Genomic DNA, 18,740 nt, shown 5'->3' with positions numbered 1-18,740 from the left:
TGTACTTAGAAGTTATACCTTTATCCTGCACTTTCTGCTAATTGCACTTCTAATTAGACCTAAACTGCATTTTGTTGCAGTTTGTTATTAACATATTAATATAATCATAAAAAAACAGTTTTTTATCTTGTGGCGGCCCAGTGGTATAGTGGTTAACAGCTGGAACTTGTTGCAATTTTTTTTTTATTATACTTATCATTTCTTTTAGAATCAGACATTTAATAGCACTGTGTTATAAAGTCTTTAAAGGGATCCTTTTTCCCCACCCAGTAGGAACATTATCATCATAACATTAATCAGGTTGCAAACTGTTGAGCGAGTATGGAAATCCAACATGGATGAAAAGTATCTTAATAATCAGCATATACACTATAAGGAGATAAACGACTTTGAAATTTAATATATATATATATATATATATATTTTTTTTACGTTCCAACATTGAAATATAACTGAAGATAACCCTGCTGTTAAAGGGATATTCGGTGGTATGCAGTGTAACATCGCATGTTAACCGTGGCTGCATGATCAGTCTCACTTGTGGTTTTTGGATCATTGCTTCTTTATATAAGACAATCACAGATATAGTGTGTGTGTGTGTGTGTGTGTGTGTGTGTGTGTTTGGGAATGGGATTTAAAGAGATGAAAGAGAGATACGGTAGAACAATTTTGTGTGTGTGTGTGTGTGTGTGTGTGTGTGTGTGTGTGTGTGTGTGTGTGTGTGTGTGTGTGTGTGCGTGTGTGTGTGTGTGTGTGTGTAAGAAAGTGAGTCAGAATACAGCACAGCGTTCAGCTTTTATGTCTGTCTAATGAAAACTGTTATCACTGGGGTCAAGGGCACTGTGGTCGACTGGAGTGTCATGATAAAATCACCTCTCTATTTTTTTAAGACTTTTTTTAAGGGAAGTAAAACTTATCTGTGAACTAGTTTTGCTTTTCTTTTTTTTTTTTTTCCGTGGCTTCCTTTATCTCATTTAGTAGTAGATGAACCTGGGTATGAGTGCGGTTCATTTTTACAGTTGCAGATGGATGCCTAGCATTTGCATAGATATGCAAAGCGCAGGCCTCATTGTGCTCACTGATGCTATCAGTCGCCAAAGCACATAAATCCAGGCACCTCGCTTTACCTATCTGGTTCACTCTGCACACTTTTCCTATTGTGTCTGATATCACACTGCTAACGTATCATATGCAAAAAAAAAAAAAAATCCAAAACAAGTTCTCTGTCATCTGGTTCTGTTGTGTTTTTAATGCAACGTTGTGTATCCTGGTTTTACCTTTGAAGTTTGTCTCACCTTCACCTTCTGTAAATGTGGTCACTGTGGTGTGTTCGGAATTATAGGGTGTATAAGACAAGAAATGGTTACACTCTCTCTCTCTCTCTCTCTCTCTCTCTCTCTCTCTCTCTCTGTCTCTCTATCTCTCTCTCTCTCTCTTTCTCTCTCTCTCTCTCTCTCTCTCTCTCTCTCTTTCTCTGTGCCATTACTTAGTTGCAAACACTTGGCAAGTATCCTTTACTGTCATCTGTGGCCGTAAAGAACGAGTGACTTTACCTTAAAGTGCTTTTATGTTCCGTTTCAATGGTGTTTCAGCTTAGGATAATGGTTGTGTATACAGAGGACTTTACCAACAGCGTCTGATTTATGTTCTGGCTCAGATGCTTTCGGAGGGTTAGAGAAAGGCTTTACACTGTTATTCCTTACACTTGTTTTCTCATCACCTGCTTTATGAGCAGTAACAAAAGAAAATACTATCTTTTACTATATTGAATTTCATAACTTTTTATTTATTTATTTATTTATTTTTATTTTAGATCTTCTGATATTTAGCGATAAGGGACTAAACTGTTTCTTCCATGTATTAAATTGTGTTTATTTGTTATGTATTTATTTCATTCACAGATCAAATTTTATGTAAACAAAGTTTATTGGATTGTTTGTTTGTTTGTGTAGCAGAAGTAAATTAAAGATACATCATTCTAAATAAACTGTACTGTATATATACTGTATAACTTGATTTAAATTGTGTTAACTTCTATACAAATTGTGTATGATTGTTGAGTTTTTATTTATTTAAGTCACAGATCAAATTTTATGGATATCCAAAGTTTGTTTGTTTGTTTGTTTGTTTGTTTAGTAGGAGTACAAAATTAATGCACACACTTTTTAAAACTTTTTTATCTATCTATCTATCTATCTATCTATCTATCTATCTATCTATCTATCTATCCACTTCTTCAATTAACTAAGCTTATATTTACACTTTGATAAACTAAAGTTAATATATATATATATATATATATATATATATATATATATATATATATATATATATATATATATATATACTTATATTATTTTATGCATTAACATAAATTACAATTACAAAACAATTTACATACATAACTTACAGTTAATTTCTTTGAATTTTTTAAGGCACAATATGGATATAGATGACGTAAAGTGTATATTTAATACAGATATTTGTTTTTCTTTATTAATAAGTTAATTAAAATCTTTTGCTCGTACTACAGTACTGTGCAGTAGTCCGGAACCACATCTAATTTTTTCATATTCAATTAAATCTCATTAAGTTATGTAGGTCACTGTGTGGCCTAATAAACCAAAAACATTTCTCTGAAACTTCTTAGGTAGAAGACCAGACAGAAAATATATAAATAAATGCAAAAACGTCCTTCAGAAATCCTGGAAAAGCTTTCCTCAAAATTACTTTAAAATACAAGAAGGTCTGGCTCAATGGACGCAAAATATTTGGGGGGCTCAAGACTTTTGCACAGTACTTTCGATCACAAAAACCCTTTGATTAAACCTTGTTTTGGGTGTGTGCGTTCGTGTGTGTGTGTGTATGTGTGTGTGCATGCTTCTGTCCCTCTCACCATTCAGAGACCTCTCGAAACGTGACCTTCGAGGGCCGCTATCACTGCAGGCAGGGTCAGGAGATCAGTCTGGAGCGCCTGTGTGACTTCACTTCTGATTGTCCTCAAGGGGATGATGAAGGAGAGCCGTGCCGTGAGTATCACACTGACGCACAGGGACGACATATAGCCGAGACAGTAGAGGGCAGAGAGCAGCAGATCTCCAATGAATACGGCACGGGGTCATCCTTATAAACAACACGGCCTGGGTGCTGGAGATGCGGCTCTTCTGTATGAAGCTCAGATTGTCACTCAGGCTTTCGGTGGTGAAATCTATTACCTTTTTCACCTCTGACAACAGCTGCCCTCTAAGTTCTTATCTCTCACACTCACTCTCACTTTCTTGCTTCTTTCTTTTGGCTGAGAATCAACGGCTTTGAGCCAAATGTCCAGTGTTGTTTTAAGACTTGAGTTCATTTAAGTCCAACTAGACCGATATAGACACACACACTCACACACACACACACACACATAACTGACTGCTGACTGCTAGTTTATAGCAGATTCTTTAAGATCTGTAGGCAAATTATAAACTTGATATAAACTTTTTCAATTTAGCAAATTAAGAAACCCAATAAAGGAGTTCCTGGGGGGCCGGAGTTTCAGGCGTGAAGCAGGCAGTCCGATCGTGGCTGTGGCGTCCTGAGATAGTACTTTGATGGTATAAAAACTGCATTGAAATATAGATGAATAAGTGCATTAGTGTAGCAGAGGATAACTATACTGTATATAGAGAATAAAGGCAGTTGTGGTTTGCACTGTTTTTCTGCAGTCCTGGTTTGACTTGAGCGCCCCAGTACAGTATGTTCTATATGCACCGAAGATCTACATTAGGGTTTCTTTCCTAGTGACTATCAATTGGTCAATTTTATAGTAAAATAAATTCATTTTAATTATGTTACATGCTCTGGACATGGTCACACATCTGCTTTATGGGTAGTAAAATTCTGGATAAATTATTTCTTAATGTTAGAAATGTATAGTTTTAGTCTCATAAATAAAAGTATTGGTCAAAGATGCGGGTATTTAAGAGGAAACATATTCGAGACATGAAGTCCACCAATTTTTTTTATGTTTTTATAAAATCTTTAAAAATGTGTATAACCAGCTAAGAAAAAAAAAGTTTTTTATTCTTGCAGAAGTCTGATATAATTATGCCCTGAATACTAAGAACTTACTAACTTAACAGTATGTACGACCAAATCATAATATTAATAGATAGAAAATAATAACTGATTAATGTATAATAATTTAAATAATACCTAATACTTAATTACCATTGTAATTACCATCCACAATTAAACCACTGATCAGTATCATAAATTGTCCTTACTTTTACATTAAGCTTTAAACTATTGATCATAATCTTATTTTAATAAAAAAAAAATTTCCCTATATCCAAAGTTACAAAGATGTAATAATAATGTTCTTACACTGATTAAGTAAATTATTAGTAACAAGCCGGCATAATTATAATTTGGTATTAATTACAAAATCATTATACTTTAGTGTAAATAGTGCTTTATTACAGCGATTAGTGATCACTGACTATGGTGTTACTTACTGACCTACTGCTATATACTGTACAGTAAGTAATTATTTAAGCATTAATTATTAAACCATACTGAACAATGTCACAATAGAAGCAATCTACAGTATGTGGACTCCATGACTAAAGACTTGCTTATTTATTTATTTATTTATTTATTTATTTTTTAAGCCCCAGTTTGTCTTATGTGCAATTTTAAAAATTTCATTATTGCACAGCATTTTCTTTTCTCTGTGTCTGTGATAGGTTTACTATAGTGAGAGACACAGTGTCCGCCTCAATGCATGCCATTTTCACAGCTCTTTCTTCTATTCTGCACCATTTTCTGTCCATTGTGTCAGTCATGACATGCACGATGCATAATACAGAAACTTTTCAGGTGATTTTATGAGACAAAAAATATATATAATAAAAAAGGCTTTTGGGATTTTTTTTTTTTTTTTTTTATATTTATATATTGTGCTGCCATTGAAGTTAGGAATTTTATTTTCAGACGCTTTGGTCTAATCTCATCCCATCCTTCAGCAAATCTGATGCATATTACTTACACTACATGTAGATCTGACTTTTAACTGTCCTTAACTGATTTATTTATTTTTTTTTCCTTTTTTGGATAACTCTCAACCATGAATAAGAGACATTTTAACTTTTTTTTTCCATTAAATTATGTGATCATCTGTACAGAGTACTCTTCTTTGTTTTGATGATGATGTGACAGTACAGATTGCATTGCATTTTGACATTTTGACAGCTCGGTTAAATCCTGAAATTTATTGCTGGCGAGGTTTAGGCAGACTTACTATTCTTATTGCAGCATCTGTTACAGTGGCGGCATACAGTACGTGTTTTAAGCTTTGCAGGTAGACAGCCAAGGTAAGGTTAGAACCGGTCTAAAGGGTTAGAACGTTCATTGACCAAGAATTATATCTCCATTATATTTTGTTTAATGGTCAGGATTAATTACTCCTACTGGTAAAAACATTAATATATTTACGGTGGAGCGTTAAAGTCGAATCGGGATTTGTGATGAAATTTCTCATAAATAATCTTTAAGCACAATACGGTGATAAGACTCTCAGCCTCAGTGAAATTATTCGAATGGTGAATTTGAATATTCTGCGCGATCAAAAGTCCCAGTTTGACCTGAACATCCTTCATACATACATAAAGGAGGAAAAAAAAAACTACACATATTTACCCCGTCATATTTCAGCTTCCCGTCTGGCTCTAATCCTTTTCCTCCCCTTTGTCTCCTGACTGTAGGATGACACCGCGTTGGTCGATATGTTTACACTCTCCTGGTTAATGGTAGTCACCTTCGTTCTGCCTCGTCTCACCTCGGTGGTTGATTGGATGCTCTTGAATCTTGGCTTGCTGATTATCGATGTGCCCCAGAAGTAATCAACTTCCTTCGGCTACATTAAAGGACAAAATTCTAGTCACAGGCTTGAAAGGTTTCGAGGCTCTCCAGCTTACGTATTGATCCTACAAGTGTTAAAAAATGCCAGCTATGTTCCGTTAGGTTACTCTATCATACATTTTATCCTACATACTGTACATGTACAGTATCTGAAAACAATCAGGCAGTAGTTTAGTGACTTAGTTTCATCCAACTCATAAAATGTAATGGAATTTGTTTGTAGCACCTTTTTTTTTTTAAATAAATAACGTATTATAACAAGTAAACTATTAGCATGCTAATACTGTATGTTTAACGTAGACTTTTTTTTTTAGCTTTTAAAAACCACAAGGAAAGCAGATTTATATTCTTATTATTTACTTTAACTTTTAGTATCTTAGCAGGTTAACATTAATTTACTTTACAGCATTTAGCCGACGCCCCCTTATCCAGAGCGAGAGCAGTCTAACGTCTGAACCCTGACTCTCTGCTACTCTTTATTCTGACTATTCTTTAAAATCACTAGCCTTAAAGATCCCGTATTCTGTATCTTGCTTCAGCGTGATATTACCTGCACAGTGTAGCTAAGCTCAACAGGCTAACTTGTTAACATCATGTTCATTTGGCTACTTTTACAGCTTCAGGATCTGAAGTTAAGCCGTAGACAGACTGAATTAATCCACTCCTGAGCTTTGCACTGGAAGCGAATGCAGCTTTGAAATATCCCTTATGCGAAAGCAAACCCATGTGAAATGGGTCGACCATGAATAAATAAACGCCTTCTGTCAGAACATTCCCACCGCAAATAAATGACAACCACTGTGTCTTCAGTTCAGATCAGTTCAGTTGGGAGTGAAAAGAGAGTTTTGATGCATTCCTTCTGTTTTGCCCTTTTTCCCAGTTAAGACAACTTGGCCAGTCGGAAATCTGAACAAAGTGATACAAAGATGGTAAAACAAAAGCAGGATGAAATGTTTTTTTTTTTGTTTTTTTTGTGCACATGGTGGACAACCATGTAAAAATCCAAAAATAATCAAATGTACATGCACTTTAAATGAGCTAGCTGTCGCCTTGCATCTTCAGGTCCCAGGTTCGATTCCCACATCGGGCCTTGATTGGTTTCCTCCAGGTTCTGTTCAAAAACATGCAGATTAGGCTAATTTGCATTTCCAAATCTGCTCGTAGTGAGTGAATTATGACCGGATATCCTACCACGATCGTACAAATGGAAATAAATACAACTGTCACCATTAGACTCCACAGTCCCTATTGGACTACAGAGGTTCCTCGATGGATGGATGGATGGATGGATGGACAGGAATTAGCTAGCCAGGTCTTTTTTCATCCACTTGTGACATATTCCTCCTAAATCAATTAAAGCTGTAGTAACGAAGGCTCACGTGTGTAAAAGCAATATTAAAACAGCCAGACAATCAGCTGCAGAAATATTAGTTGAAGCCCACTAGTATTTTTCCTCTTTTTAATAAAGCACATATCAATTCTAACAGCATTACACAAATCCACAAGGATTTTCTGAACGAGAGGATATCTACTAACAGGACTTTCTTTTTTTTTTTTCTCATTTTATCCTTCTTGCTTTACCAACCTCAATAAATAAACTTCATCAGCATGCCGTCTTTGTTGTCTCTGGGTTCCTCGCTTTTCACTGTCCAGAACACTTTCATCAATGCACACAAGCGCCTGAGCCTCAGGATCAAGTTTTCATTTTATATATTTCTTTCTTTCTTTCTTTCTTTCTTGCTTTTCTTTAGAGCTTGTGCTTGTTCCCTGCGTCACTTGGTTTCCTGGGATCTTTTCTCATCGTGTCGTTTTCACCTGCTTCATTGTGTGTCTCTGTGTTCCTTTCTCTGCAGGTCAGTTCCTTAATGGAAGCTACTGCTCCTTTGAAGAAGATGACTGTGGGTGGCAGATGGTGTCAAGTAAAAGTTTGTACAAAGGTGTCCATCTTTCTCTGCCCAAAAGTCTTACAAACAGCTGTCCATCCTCAGGTAGATCCCAAATTCTTCACCTTTTAACACGTGGCTCATGCATAAGGTTTCACACATTTATTAAAAAATAAATAAATAAATTTATGCATCTCTTTATTCCAAGGGATTACAATAAGTGTGTGTGTGTTGTTTTTTTTTTTAGCATTAGTTCATTCAGAGCATTTACTTACCTACAGTAGCTAAAATGTTTAATGTTAGTTATACTGTAACTTACTGTGACTCTGTCTAATCAGGTCGGACCTCCGTGTCTCAGACTTGTTTGTCCGGTGCATCCCATGATTATTCGATCGGATTGTGATCTGGGAAATTTGAAAGCCGTATTCTAAAGCGGATCCATTGACTTTTTCCCTAATTTGTTCTGCATTGATTTTTCTATGGGATTGAACCAGATGTGCTGACGTTCGGCCCGGCATGGCTGACCCTTGGGGTCCCACAATCCTGTCAACAGTTTGCTTGTGTATAGTTAGTGATCAATGTTGTTTAGTGTACCTGCTGGTGGTATCAATATTATGGCTGATAGATGTATATGTAATATTATTCATAATGTGTAATCATAATACACAGCTTTTAAAACAAGGCCCACTGCATAACTAGTACTTTAAAGTTAAGTTAAGCCATTATTTGTGACATAAACATTACTGCACAGTACAATTCTTTATTCTTCGCATGTCCCAGCTTTTTTTGAGTAGGCTGGGGTCAGCAATTATATGGCACCCCTGGAGCAGACAGGGTTAAGGGCCTCACTCAAGAGTCCAATAGCAGAAACCTGGCAGAGTTGGGGCTCGAACCACTGACCTTCCTATCAGTAACTCAGAGCCGTAACACAGTGAGCCCAAAATCACAAACACAGCAGATGGGAACCCAGAATCCCAGGCTTAAGAGGCCAGTGTCTTATTCATTAGTCCACTGGGGCTTTATTTAGGCTTGGCACCGGCACAGCATCCAGTGGCTGGGGTTTGGGCATTTGGTGGGAATTGAACCTGGTCATTCCTGGCATGGCAGGTGGCATGGCATGGCAAGCTACTGCTGAGCCACCACCAATGGTGATCCCTGAAGTTTGATGTCACATTTGGACAATTTTAATTGTTTAAGGTATACAGTAGTAGCGGAGGTTTATTTTAAGCACATGGCTGTCAGGGATAACCCCTGAAGGTCGCTCCAAGTGCCAGCAGACTTTGTTTTTTTGTTTTGTTTTTTGTGTTTAGTGCTTGGGACTTTTACATTGACGTGAGCATTCATTGTTTCTTGTTTCTTGTTGTTCACAGGTGCTCAGTATTGTCTTGATAAGTGCCTTTATTTAAGCCTCAGCCCGGTCTGGTGTCTTTGTCTCACATCTGTTGTCACTGTTGTTGTACAGTCTGTTTGTCCTGCGGCTGTTTATTGTCTGTCTAGTTTCCCCCAGTTCTGGATGATATTTCTCTGTTTTATTATTAAGCCTTAACATCTGCATTTATGCCGTACCTGACAATGACAGCCTGTAGCACATGATACTGTTGACTTTACCTGAATTTCATAATAATTATCCTATTACAAACATTACTATATAAATGTATAATTCAAAATATCTAAGATATGTAGTCACAGACTTTTTTGGCCACCTTTTGTCACAAAAAGTGTAAACAGTTTTTTCTCTTGTCCGTGTCCTGGTTTTCATTTCTCCTGGTATGTTTTATATCTGGCTTTCTTGTTTCCTGACAGGTTCTGTTTTGGCTCTAGAAAGTCAGTTCAAAGGCCAACGGGGGTCGGTAGTTGTGCGGAGTCCACTGTTCCTCTATCCACTGCGTAACGCCCCCTGCATGGTAAGTAAGCAGAAATTCTGCATTCCGCCCGCAAAGCCAGGCGAGCGCGCAGTGTGCCTGTGTGGCCAGCTTTATTTGGATCTCGGAGGAAATTATGTTAAGAGCATTTTTCATCAGGCCCTCTTTCATATTCTAGCAAATGTATTCCACTCTCATTCGAGTACACAAGGCAACAAAAGATGCGGCCATTAGCGAGGCACTGCATACTGATAAAGAGTTTCATATGCATGCGGGAAGGGTTTGATCACCAAAGACAAAAGGGGTGTGTGATTAATATGCCAACTTCCTGATAAAATGTCATAGCTAAATCAAGACCAGTTGATTAATTGAATCTCATCATGATATGGTGTGATGATTGCTATTAATTCAGTTTTATGGTAATTTATCTAAGGTATAATTTCACTTTTAGGTATAGCAGGTATTTAGCATATTTTGTAGATCAGTGTCCATGGTTATGCTCATTATTTTTACTAATTAAATGAAAAATTATCCTTTAGTGTTATAATGAATACTACCAGCATTTAATCCAGGGTAGAAGTTGTCACTACACACCAATGTAACTGGATGCAATTTCAAAGTGCATTAAAATGTTGGCAATGTTAGGGTGATACAAATGTAATTTAAAAACATGATATGTTTAATGTAATTTTTATTATATATAAAAATATAGCTGTCAAACATTGTTTATGTATCAAACAAAAAAAAATATTAAAGTTCTTTTATTCAATTTACTTACCTGGAGCTTACCTGGGTAGCTCAGTGGTTAAGGTGTTGGACTGCTGCTCAGGAGGTCCCTGGTTCGCATCCCTGCGCTACCGAGCTGCCATTGTTGGGCCCTTAAGCAAGAACCTTTACCCTCAACTGCTTAGATACAGTCAGGCATCAAGCTGGCAACCCGACCCTGTAAGAAATGCCATTGAAATGACTTATACAGATGTCGCCATTAAAAACGCACGTTTCGAGAAAAGGGATTCTGCAACTAGCTGCGGCTGCGCGCGGCAAGCTGTGAAAATGCCCTTCATTACCTGTAGGGGGCAGTCGTTGTCCAGAGAGGGGAGTGTTTATCACCTGAGGGCATGTGGACAAACATTACCTTAAATGTAGAACCTCTTATTCGCAATGTCCTTGTATGCAGAATAGTACTCTATACCCTCAGCAGACCATCTCCATGTGATGATACATTTGTAAAGTCATATTGTCTTGCCCGTCGTTCAATTGTCTAGATCGACACACACTAATAACAGACGATGACTACAACAGCTCTCATGGACCTGCCTTCTTTAAAAGCTTGGACGCTGACCAACATATATTTATTTACTCTTGTTAATGCAATTAGTAATTGAGTCCTTCGAACCCTGAGAAAGACAGGCGGGTACAAAAAGGAGTAAGAGCCAGGCGTAGAGGAATGTGTACAGTATGTCCAAAAGGGAACTGAGGCAGAAAGCAAGACATGCCTAGGCACAAAAAAAAAAGAAAAGTCAGGAAAGAAAGTGAAGAAGTAAAAGGATCAAGTAGAAATAGACCCACATGGAGGTAGAGGACCCATCTGGCCAGAGTTTCTGATTGACAGCTCCAGATAAATGGAAGGAAAAGGGCTCTTTGTTGTACATATGGAACTGAGAGCACTATGCAAGCACAGCAGGGCATGACAGCAGCTTGGCTCTAGTCCCACAGATGAATAAGGCCTCTAGCTGAGAAGTTCTGTCTTACTCACCTTGTCTCGTATCCCCTGTTTGAACACCAAAACTGAAAAACTTCACTTGTTTAACACCTGACTGTGTCGTCCTCCACAGTGTGCCACCTCAAATGCTCTAGAGGAGCAGTAAAAGTGGACTTAGCGTCACACTTGATAATAATAATAATAATAATAATAACTAGATACAAAAGTTTGTTTAGACAAACTTTAAGTTGGCTTGAGAAAGCCGGAGATAAAAGTTTAAAAGTGTGAAAAGTTTAAAATTGTTTAAGAAGTTAAAAAAGTTAAAACAGTTTAAGTTTAACAGGTTTAAAAGACAGATAGATAGATAGATAGATAGTGTCAGACAGATAGACAGTTACAGATATATAGATTGATAGATAGATTCATGATTGAGTCTATAGATAGATAAAAAATAGTCAGATTACAGATAGATAGATAGATAGATAGATAGATAGATAGATAGATAGAAATAGTCAGATGATAGATAGATAGATAGATAGATAGATAGATAGATAGATAGATAGATTAGTTAGAAATAGTCAGATGATAGATACATAGCTAGATAGATAGATTAGTTAGAAATAGTCAGATGATAGATAGATAGATAGATAGATAGATAGATAGATAGATAGATTAGTTATAAATAGTCAGATGATAGATAGATAGATAGATAGATAGATAGATAGATAGATAGATAGATAGATTAGTTAAAATAGTCAGATGATAGATAGATTAGAAAAGTTAGATAAGTTTGAATGAGTTAAAATGTGTTAGAAAAAGTACATAGAAGGGAAGTCTATAGATAGATAGAAATAATCAGATTATAGATAGATAGATAGATAGATAGATAGATAGATAGATAGAAATAGTCAGATGATAGATAGATAGATAGATCGATAGATAGATAGATAGATAGATAGATAGATAGATAGATAGATAGATTAGTTAGAAATAGTCAGATGATAGATAGATAGATAGATAGATAGATAGATAGATAGATAAATTAGTTAAAATAGTCAGATGATAGATAGATTAGAAAAGTTAGATAAGTTTGAATGAGTTAAAATGTGTTAGAAATAGTACATAGAAGGGAAGTCTATAGATAGATAGAAATAATCAGATTATAGATAGATAGATAGATAGATAGATAGATAGATAGATAGATAGATAGATAGATGAGTTTGAATGGGTTAGAAATAGTACATAGAAGAGAAGTTTGATTGAGTCTAATTGGCATTAGCAAGTCGGTGGTGTGGGGGATGGGTCGTGCATGCGCACGCACACTCTTCTGTGACAGACACAGAGAACCGCAAACTGTAATAATTAAGCTCTCAAACAAACGCTTCCCAACCGAGAACCGTAGGTCCGATCGCAAAAATTCTTTCACCATGAGTGGCAGGAACTTCCTGACTACGACATATTGAATCCTTATGCCCGTAGACTGTATTATATTGACGTGGTGACAGTGTAAAGACACCCTCCGATTCACACTCTGTGAATATGGCAGTTGACAGTGGCACGCATGGTGAAAAATCAAAATTTTCATCAAACTTAAACTGCTCTCGTGAAGCAACCGTAAAAGTTATCAAAACATGGACCCAATCCGTAAAAGTCCAAAGTCTAGTGATCCGTTTAAACTTTGAATGATGTTTCTACGACAAATTATGGCCGAACGGTAAGCTTTCAAAGTGACCCATGTTTTCACCCTTTTTCGGGCCATTTCCCATTGAAATGAATAGGGGAAAATGGGGTGGTTATTTGGGAATTTCGGGAAAACCGTGCGACGGATCCCTACCAAAAGTCATAGCACACCATTCCCGAAAAAGGCGCACGGTTTGACACCTCACTCATGGCACTCGGGCAAAGTTAGTCTCAATGTTAAGTCTGTGGGGGTTTAATTGCCCCCTGCGAGGGCAATTGATCACCCACCCCTTAGAAAATCACAGCACCCCATTCCCGAATAAGGCGCACGGTTTGACACCTCACTCATGGGACTCGGTCAAAGTTGGTTTTAATGTTAAGTCTGTGGGTGGTTAATTGCCCCCTGCGGGGGCAATTAACCACCCACCCCTTAGAAGAGTTACGGCAACCCATTCCCGAATAGGGCGCACGGTTTGACACCTCACTCATGGGATTCGGTTAATGTTGGCCTCAATGTTAAGTCTGTGGGTGGTTAATTGCCCCCGGGGCAATTAACCACCCACCCCTTAGAAGAGTCACAGCACCCGATCCCCGAATAAGGCGCACGGTTTAACACCTCACTCATGGGACTCGGGCAATGTTGGTCTCAATGTTAAGTCTGTGGGTGGTTAATTGCCCCCTGCGGGGGCAATTAACCACCCACCCCTTAGAAGAGTCACGGCACCCCTTTCCCGAATAAGGCGCACGGTTTGACACCTCACTCATGGGACTCGGGCAATGTTGGTCTCAATGTTAAGTCTGTGGGTGGTTAATTGCCCCCTGCGGGGGCAATTAACCACCCACCCCTTAGAAGAGTCACGGCACCCCTTTCCCGAATAAGGCGCACGGTTTGACACCTCACTCATGGGACTCGGGCAAATTTGGTCTCAATGTTAAGTCTGTGGGTGGTTAATTGCCCCCTGCGGGGGCAATTAACCACCCACCCCTCAGAAGAGTCGATCCCCGAATAAGAGTCGATCCCCGAATAAGGCGCACGGTTTGACACCTCACTCATGGGACTCGGGCAATGTTGGTCTCAATGTTAAGTCTGTGGGTGGTTAATTGCCCCCTGCGGGGGCAATTAACCACCCACCCCTTAGAAGAGTCACGGCACCCCTTTTCCGAATAAGGCGCACGGTTTGACACCTCACTCATGGGACTCGGGCAAAGTTGGTCTCAATGTTAAGTCTGTGGGTGGTTAATTGCCCCCTGCGGGGGCAATTAACCACCCACCCCTTAGAAGAGTCACGGCACCCCATTCCCGAATAAGGCGCACGGTTTGACACCTCATTTGTTGATTTACGATGAACGGTGCGGGACCAGTTATAATTCGCTAAAATCCCCATTATAAGTCAATGGGACGGTTAATTGCCCCCTGCGGGGGCAATTAACCGCCCACCCCTTAGGAAAGTCATAGAAAAATTCTTCCCGAATATTCGGCACGCTTTGACACCTCACTCATGGGTCTACGATAAATGGTGCGGGACTAGTTCATCGCCAAAATCCCCATTATATGTCAATGGGGCAAATTGGGGACCTCTCTTGCCCCGGGGGTAAAACTTATACCCTTGTGCATGGTATCTTTTGACAAAGGCTGCAAACATCTTCAAATAGGGTTAATTTAACGTTTCTACGAAATTCCCTCTCTGCGCAACAAACCGTCAAAATTCGTCTCAATGTTAAGTCAATGGGATTTTTGGGCCGGTTAATTGCCCCTGCGGGGCAATTAGTAAGTCCGATCAGTTAGAAAAGATATAGCACACCCCGTGAGATCAGTCTGAAGGTCTGGGCCGAGTTTGGAGTTAGTGGAGTTAAAGCTCTAGGAGGAGATAGTGTTTACAAATTTAGTCTCGGAATAATAATAATAATAATAAGTTTAAGTCGGATATCAGTAAGTTGGCTTTCTCAAGCCAACTTAATAATAATAGCCAACCAGCCATAACTTTAAAAGCACATATCTAATACTGTCCAACTTCTGGAACAAGAACTAAAGCTCTAAAGTTGGGGGTGGTGTTTTCACTGATCAGACTGGTTCATCCAGCACCTACCACAATGATAATTGATCAGATTGAGATCTTGGGAATTTGGAGGCCAAGTCAACAGCTACAACTCTCTAATGTTCCTCAAATAATTTATGAGCAATTTGCTGCTGAAAGAGTTCACTACCATTGTGGAATAATGTTGCTATAAAGGTGTGTACTTGTCTGGTCTGCCACCATGTTTATATGGGTGGAACAACAACCCCTAATAACAACCCCTTTTACACACAACACCAAGGTGGAATTAACTCCTAATATTACTACCTTTCACAACCTGTGTGAAAGGGGTTAAGGAAGGGGCTGTCAACCTCGAGGACCCTGGAGGACCCCATGCCCTGCACATTTTAGAGTTTCCTCAGCTTCTTGCACACCCAATTTAACTAACCAGCTAATTATCACCATGTGCTGAATTCAAGTGTGTATGATAGAGCAGGCAAAACACTAAAATGTGAAGGTTGAAAACCTCTTGGCTTAATTAACATCTACATGAATGCCAGCAGGACATTGCTCAGAGCAGCATACAGGCTCTGCTGGTTTGCTTTCTTGCCATCATGCACCCTGGTGCCATCTTATCCCCACGTAGGTGGGTGACTCACACTCACCCAACTGTCCACCTGATGTAAAAGAAAACACAATTCCATGTTTTTCAGCCTAGGCCACCTTTTACCTTTGTTTTAGGTCTTGTTCACACGGGCGTTAAAATCGAGCGTTTTTCTTGCGTTCGTAGTGTCCTGTGAGCGCGGATCGAGCGGCGAGTGTTTTCTACACATGGGAGTCAATGAGAGTGTTCACACGGGCTTTGGTGACGTGCGTTTGTCCGGTTGCGCGTTTATACGACATTAAAAAAAACGTTGCATGCAGCTTTTTATTGGCGTTCAAAACCCAACGAACGCAAGGAAACCGCTTTTAGTGCGTTCTCTTCACGTTCATTTTACGCTTCGGAGGACCGGATATATCCCATGATCCTACATGCTATACATAGGGAAATGCGGAAAAGGGCAAAATAAAATTAAATAAATTGTTAAAAAACATACGCGAAAATTTCTTCATAAACCACAAAAAAACTTCCTTTAATCCGACGTTGTGCAGTCAGAGAGTGAACCCGGTAGCGGCGGGCTTTCATATCCAGTTCCCAACACACTGCCCCCACAGGTTAACTTACAAACTACAATTTGGGCTGCAGGCTGACGTTAGACAGAGACAAACGAACGCCGGTGTAGAAATCAATCAAGCGCCACTACAAAACGCAACATGAACGTCCAGGACGTTTAGAGCACGTTCGTCTATCCAAAAACTTAACGCCTGTGTGAACAAGGCCTTAAGGTCCAGCTCTGATCGTCACCTGCTTACGGTAGCTGTATTTGCTGCTTGCAGGCACACACACAGAAAAATGTGGTAGATTATGAGTTCAGACACCTTTCCATCATAGCTGTATAACTTTTTTTTTGTTTTTTTTTTTGGAAAATTTGTGCTACAGTAGCTCTTTCGTGGTGTTGGACGAGATGCGCTAGACTTCCTTCCCCTCGTGCATCATGATCCTGTTGCTGGTTCAGCAGTTGTCTTTCGATGCACTGCATCCCAGGAACATTCCACAAGACCTGTCATGCTTGACCAGAATGCTCGACGATTTGAGTGTTAAAGTCACTCAGATCCTGGCACTTGGCTTTTTTTTTCTGCTTCTAACATACTGTATCAACTTTGAGAACACTTGTTGCCTAATATGAGGTGGTATCAAAAAGTTTTTGTAACATGCTAACACATGGTAGCACAAGACTGCACACACAGTCACAAAAGTCAGTGTGCCAGAAGAGATTGTGTGCTGTGTGCACCGGGAGCTGTGCAACTGGTGCTATTCTAACCACGGTGATGCTATTTCATCCCGAACAGCAAATTAGAACAAAAAGCAAATGTGAAATCCTGCATAAAATTGGGTAAATCTGCCACAGAGACATTTGACATGAGTCGTTTGAGGTGTTTTAAGAACAATCCACACCGTCACTGCCATTGTGTCTTACGGAACAGTGCAAGCAACCCTCACATGTTGCTGCCAAGTTCGTCCCTAGGTTGTTGACCCAGGAGCAGAGGGAATCCGCCAAGAACTCCATGAGTCTGTTGTAAATGACCCGTCCTTCATGTCCAGGATCATTTCCAGTGACAAAACTAGGGTGTACAGGTACGACCCTGGGACGAAGCAACAGTCTTCACAGTGGAGGAGCCCATCATCTCCACGAACAAAAAAGGCAAGACAGGTCCACAGCTCGACCGAGTGCATGCTCAATGTCTTTTTGTGACATTTGCGGCGTCATGCATCATGAATTCTTCCCCACGGACCGGACTGTCAATAGTCTGTCAATAAAATTCAACTGTCAGGTTTTAATGCATCTGAAGGAGGACGTCTGACGAAAGTGACCGGATCTGTGGTGCCACCACGTCTTTAATACCACCTCTTACATCCCTCCACCTGACCAGTGCCAATTTTATGAGATAATCAATGTCGTGCACTTCACTTCTCAGTGGTTTTATTGTTATGCCAGATGATGGTACCTCAACAAGATGTAGCACTGAAAATCAATATTTAAAAGTATAGGTTAAATGCTTTAAAAAAGGCTGATTTTCTAAAGTGAAACTATACAAAGTGCAAGGCAAGCAAAAAAAATCTGAAATCTCTAAAAATAGAGGGTGTAGTTGTAAAACTGAACTTTGCAATAAAAAAGGTTGTTGGCCTTAAGGGTGCTCCCAGGCGTGTCACTATAAAACCACACTCAAGAATGAGTCCATTGATAGAAAAGGTTTGATTCTACACACTTACTGTACAAATGTGTAGAAGAAAATTAGATTATCCACCCTTGTTTAATTATAACCATAGTTCACATTAATAATCACACACGTTTAAATCTTTATCAGTTTAACGAAGCCAATATACACAGAAGCGTGGTGCATTATAAGGTTTTCAATATGTACCAGCCAGTGTGGCTTCCTACTGCTAATGAAGAATGAAACAACCCAAGCGGGTGCCTTTTATATTAAATGTAAATACTATAAATCACAGCTGCAGCACTGTGTACTGTATGTGGTATGATGTGATCTGCAGGTACAGTTCCAGATATGTGGAAGTCCAAATGGTCTTCTTTCTCTCTGGATCATCGAAAACAGCACAGGACCAGAGGGACAGAGAAGTCTGTGGAACTCCAGCAGGGAGGCCAAAGTGGACAAGGGATGGCGTCTGGTCACGTTCCCACTGTACGGATTAGTCGACTCGTAAGTATCTAGGTAGCACATACTGTATGTACAAAAAAATGTGAGAAATAATAGGAATAGTTATGACGCATAAGTGGGAAAAACAGACCATCACACATTGATGGTTGTGATCATGAACTCAAGTGATGTAGCTGAGGTTGTAGAACGGTCATAAGCAGAATTCACACAACATTCTGAGAGTCCTGGCATTTCTATTTGTTTCATATTGTTTTCTCTCTCTCTCTCTCTCTCTCTCTATATATATATATATATATATATATATATAAAAATTCTAAATTTTAAAGAAATTGTCACTTTTAAGTCATTATTTCTTCTTTTTTTTTTTTTTTTTTGTTTATTTTATTTGTATAGTGCTTTTATCAATTGTCATTGT

General features: G+C 38.9%; 1 protein-coding gene across 1 annotated transcript in view; it reads left to right on the top strand.

Annotated features, from left to right (window-relative positions):
- The window catches only part of alk (ALK receptor tyrosine kinase), a 512,699-nt gene that overhangs the window by 437,432 nt on the left and 56,527 nt on the right, over positions 1-18,740 (top strand). The window contains exons 6-9 of the mRNA XM_053509911.1: positions 2,904-3,029; positions 7,758-7,892; positions 9,591-9,691; positions 18,201-18,367. Coding sequence (XP_053365886.1) covers positions 2,904-3,029; positions 7,758-7,892; positions 9,591-9,691; positions 18,201-18,367 — 529 coding nt within the window. The remainder of the gene's footprint in view (positions 1-2,903; positions 3,030-7,757; positions 7,893-9,590; positions 9,692-18,200; positions 18,368-18,740) is intronic.

This window comes from Clarias gariepinus, chromosome 13, assembly GCF_024256425.1.
Source record: "Clarias gariepinus isolate MV-2021 ecotype Netherlands chromosome 13, CGAR_prim_01v2, whole genome shotgun sequence".
NCBI lineage: Eukaryota > Metazoa > Chordata > Actinopteri > Siluriformes > Clariidae > Clarias > Clarias gariepinus.
This window is presented reverse-complemented; position numbering and strand designations above follow the sequence as displayed.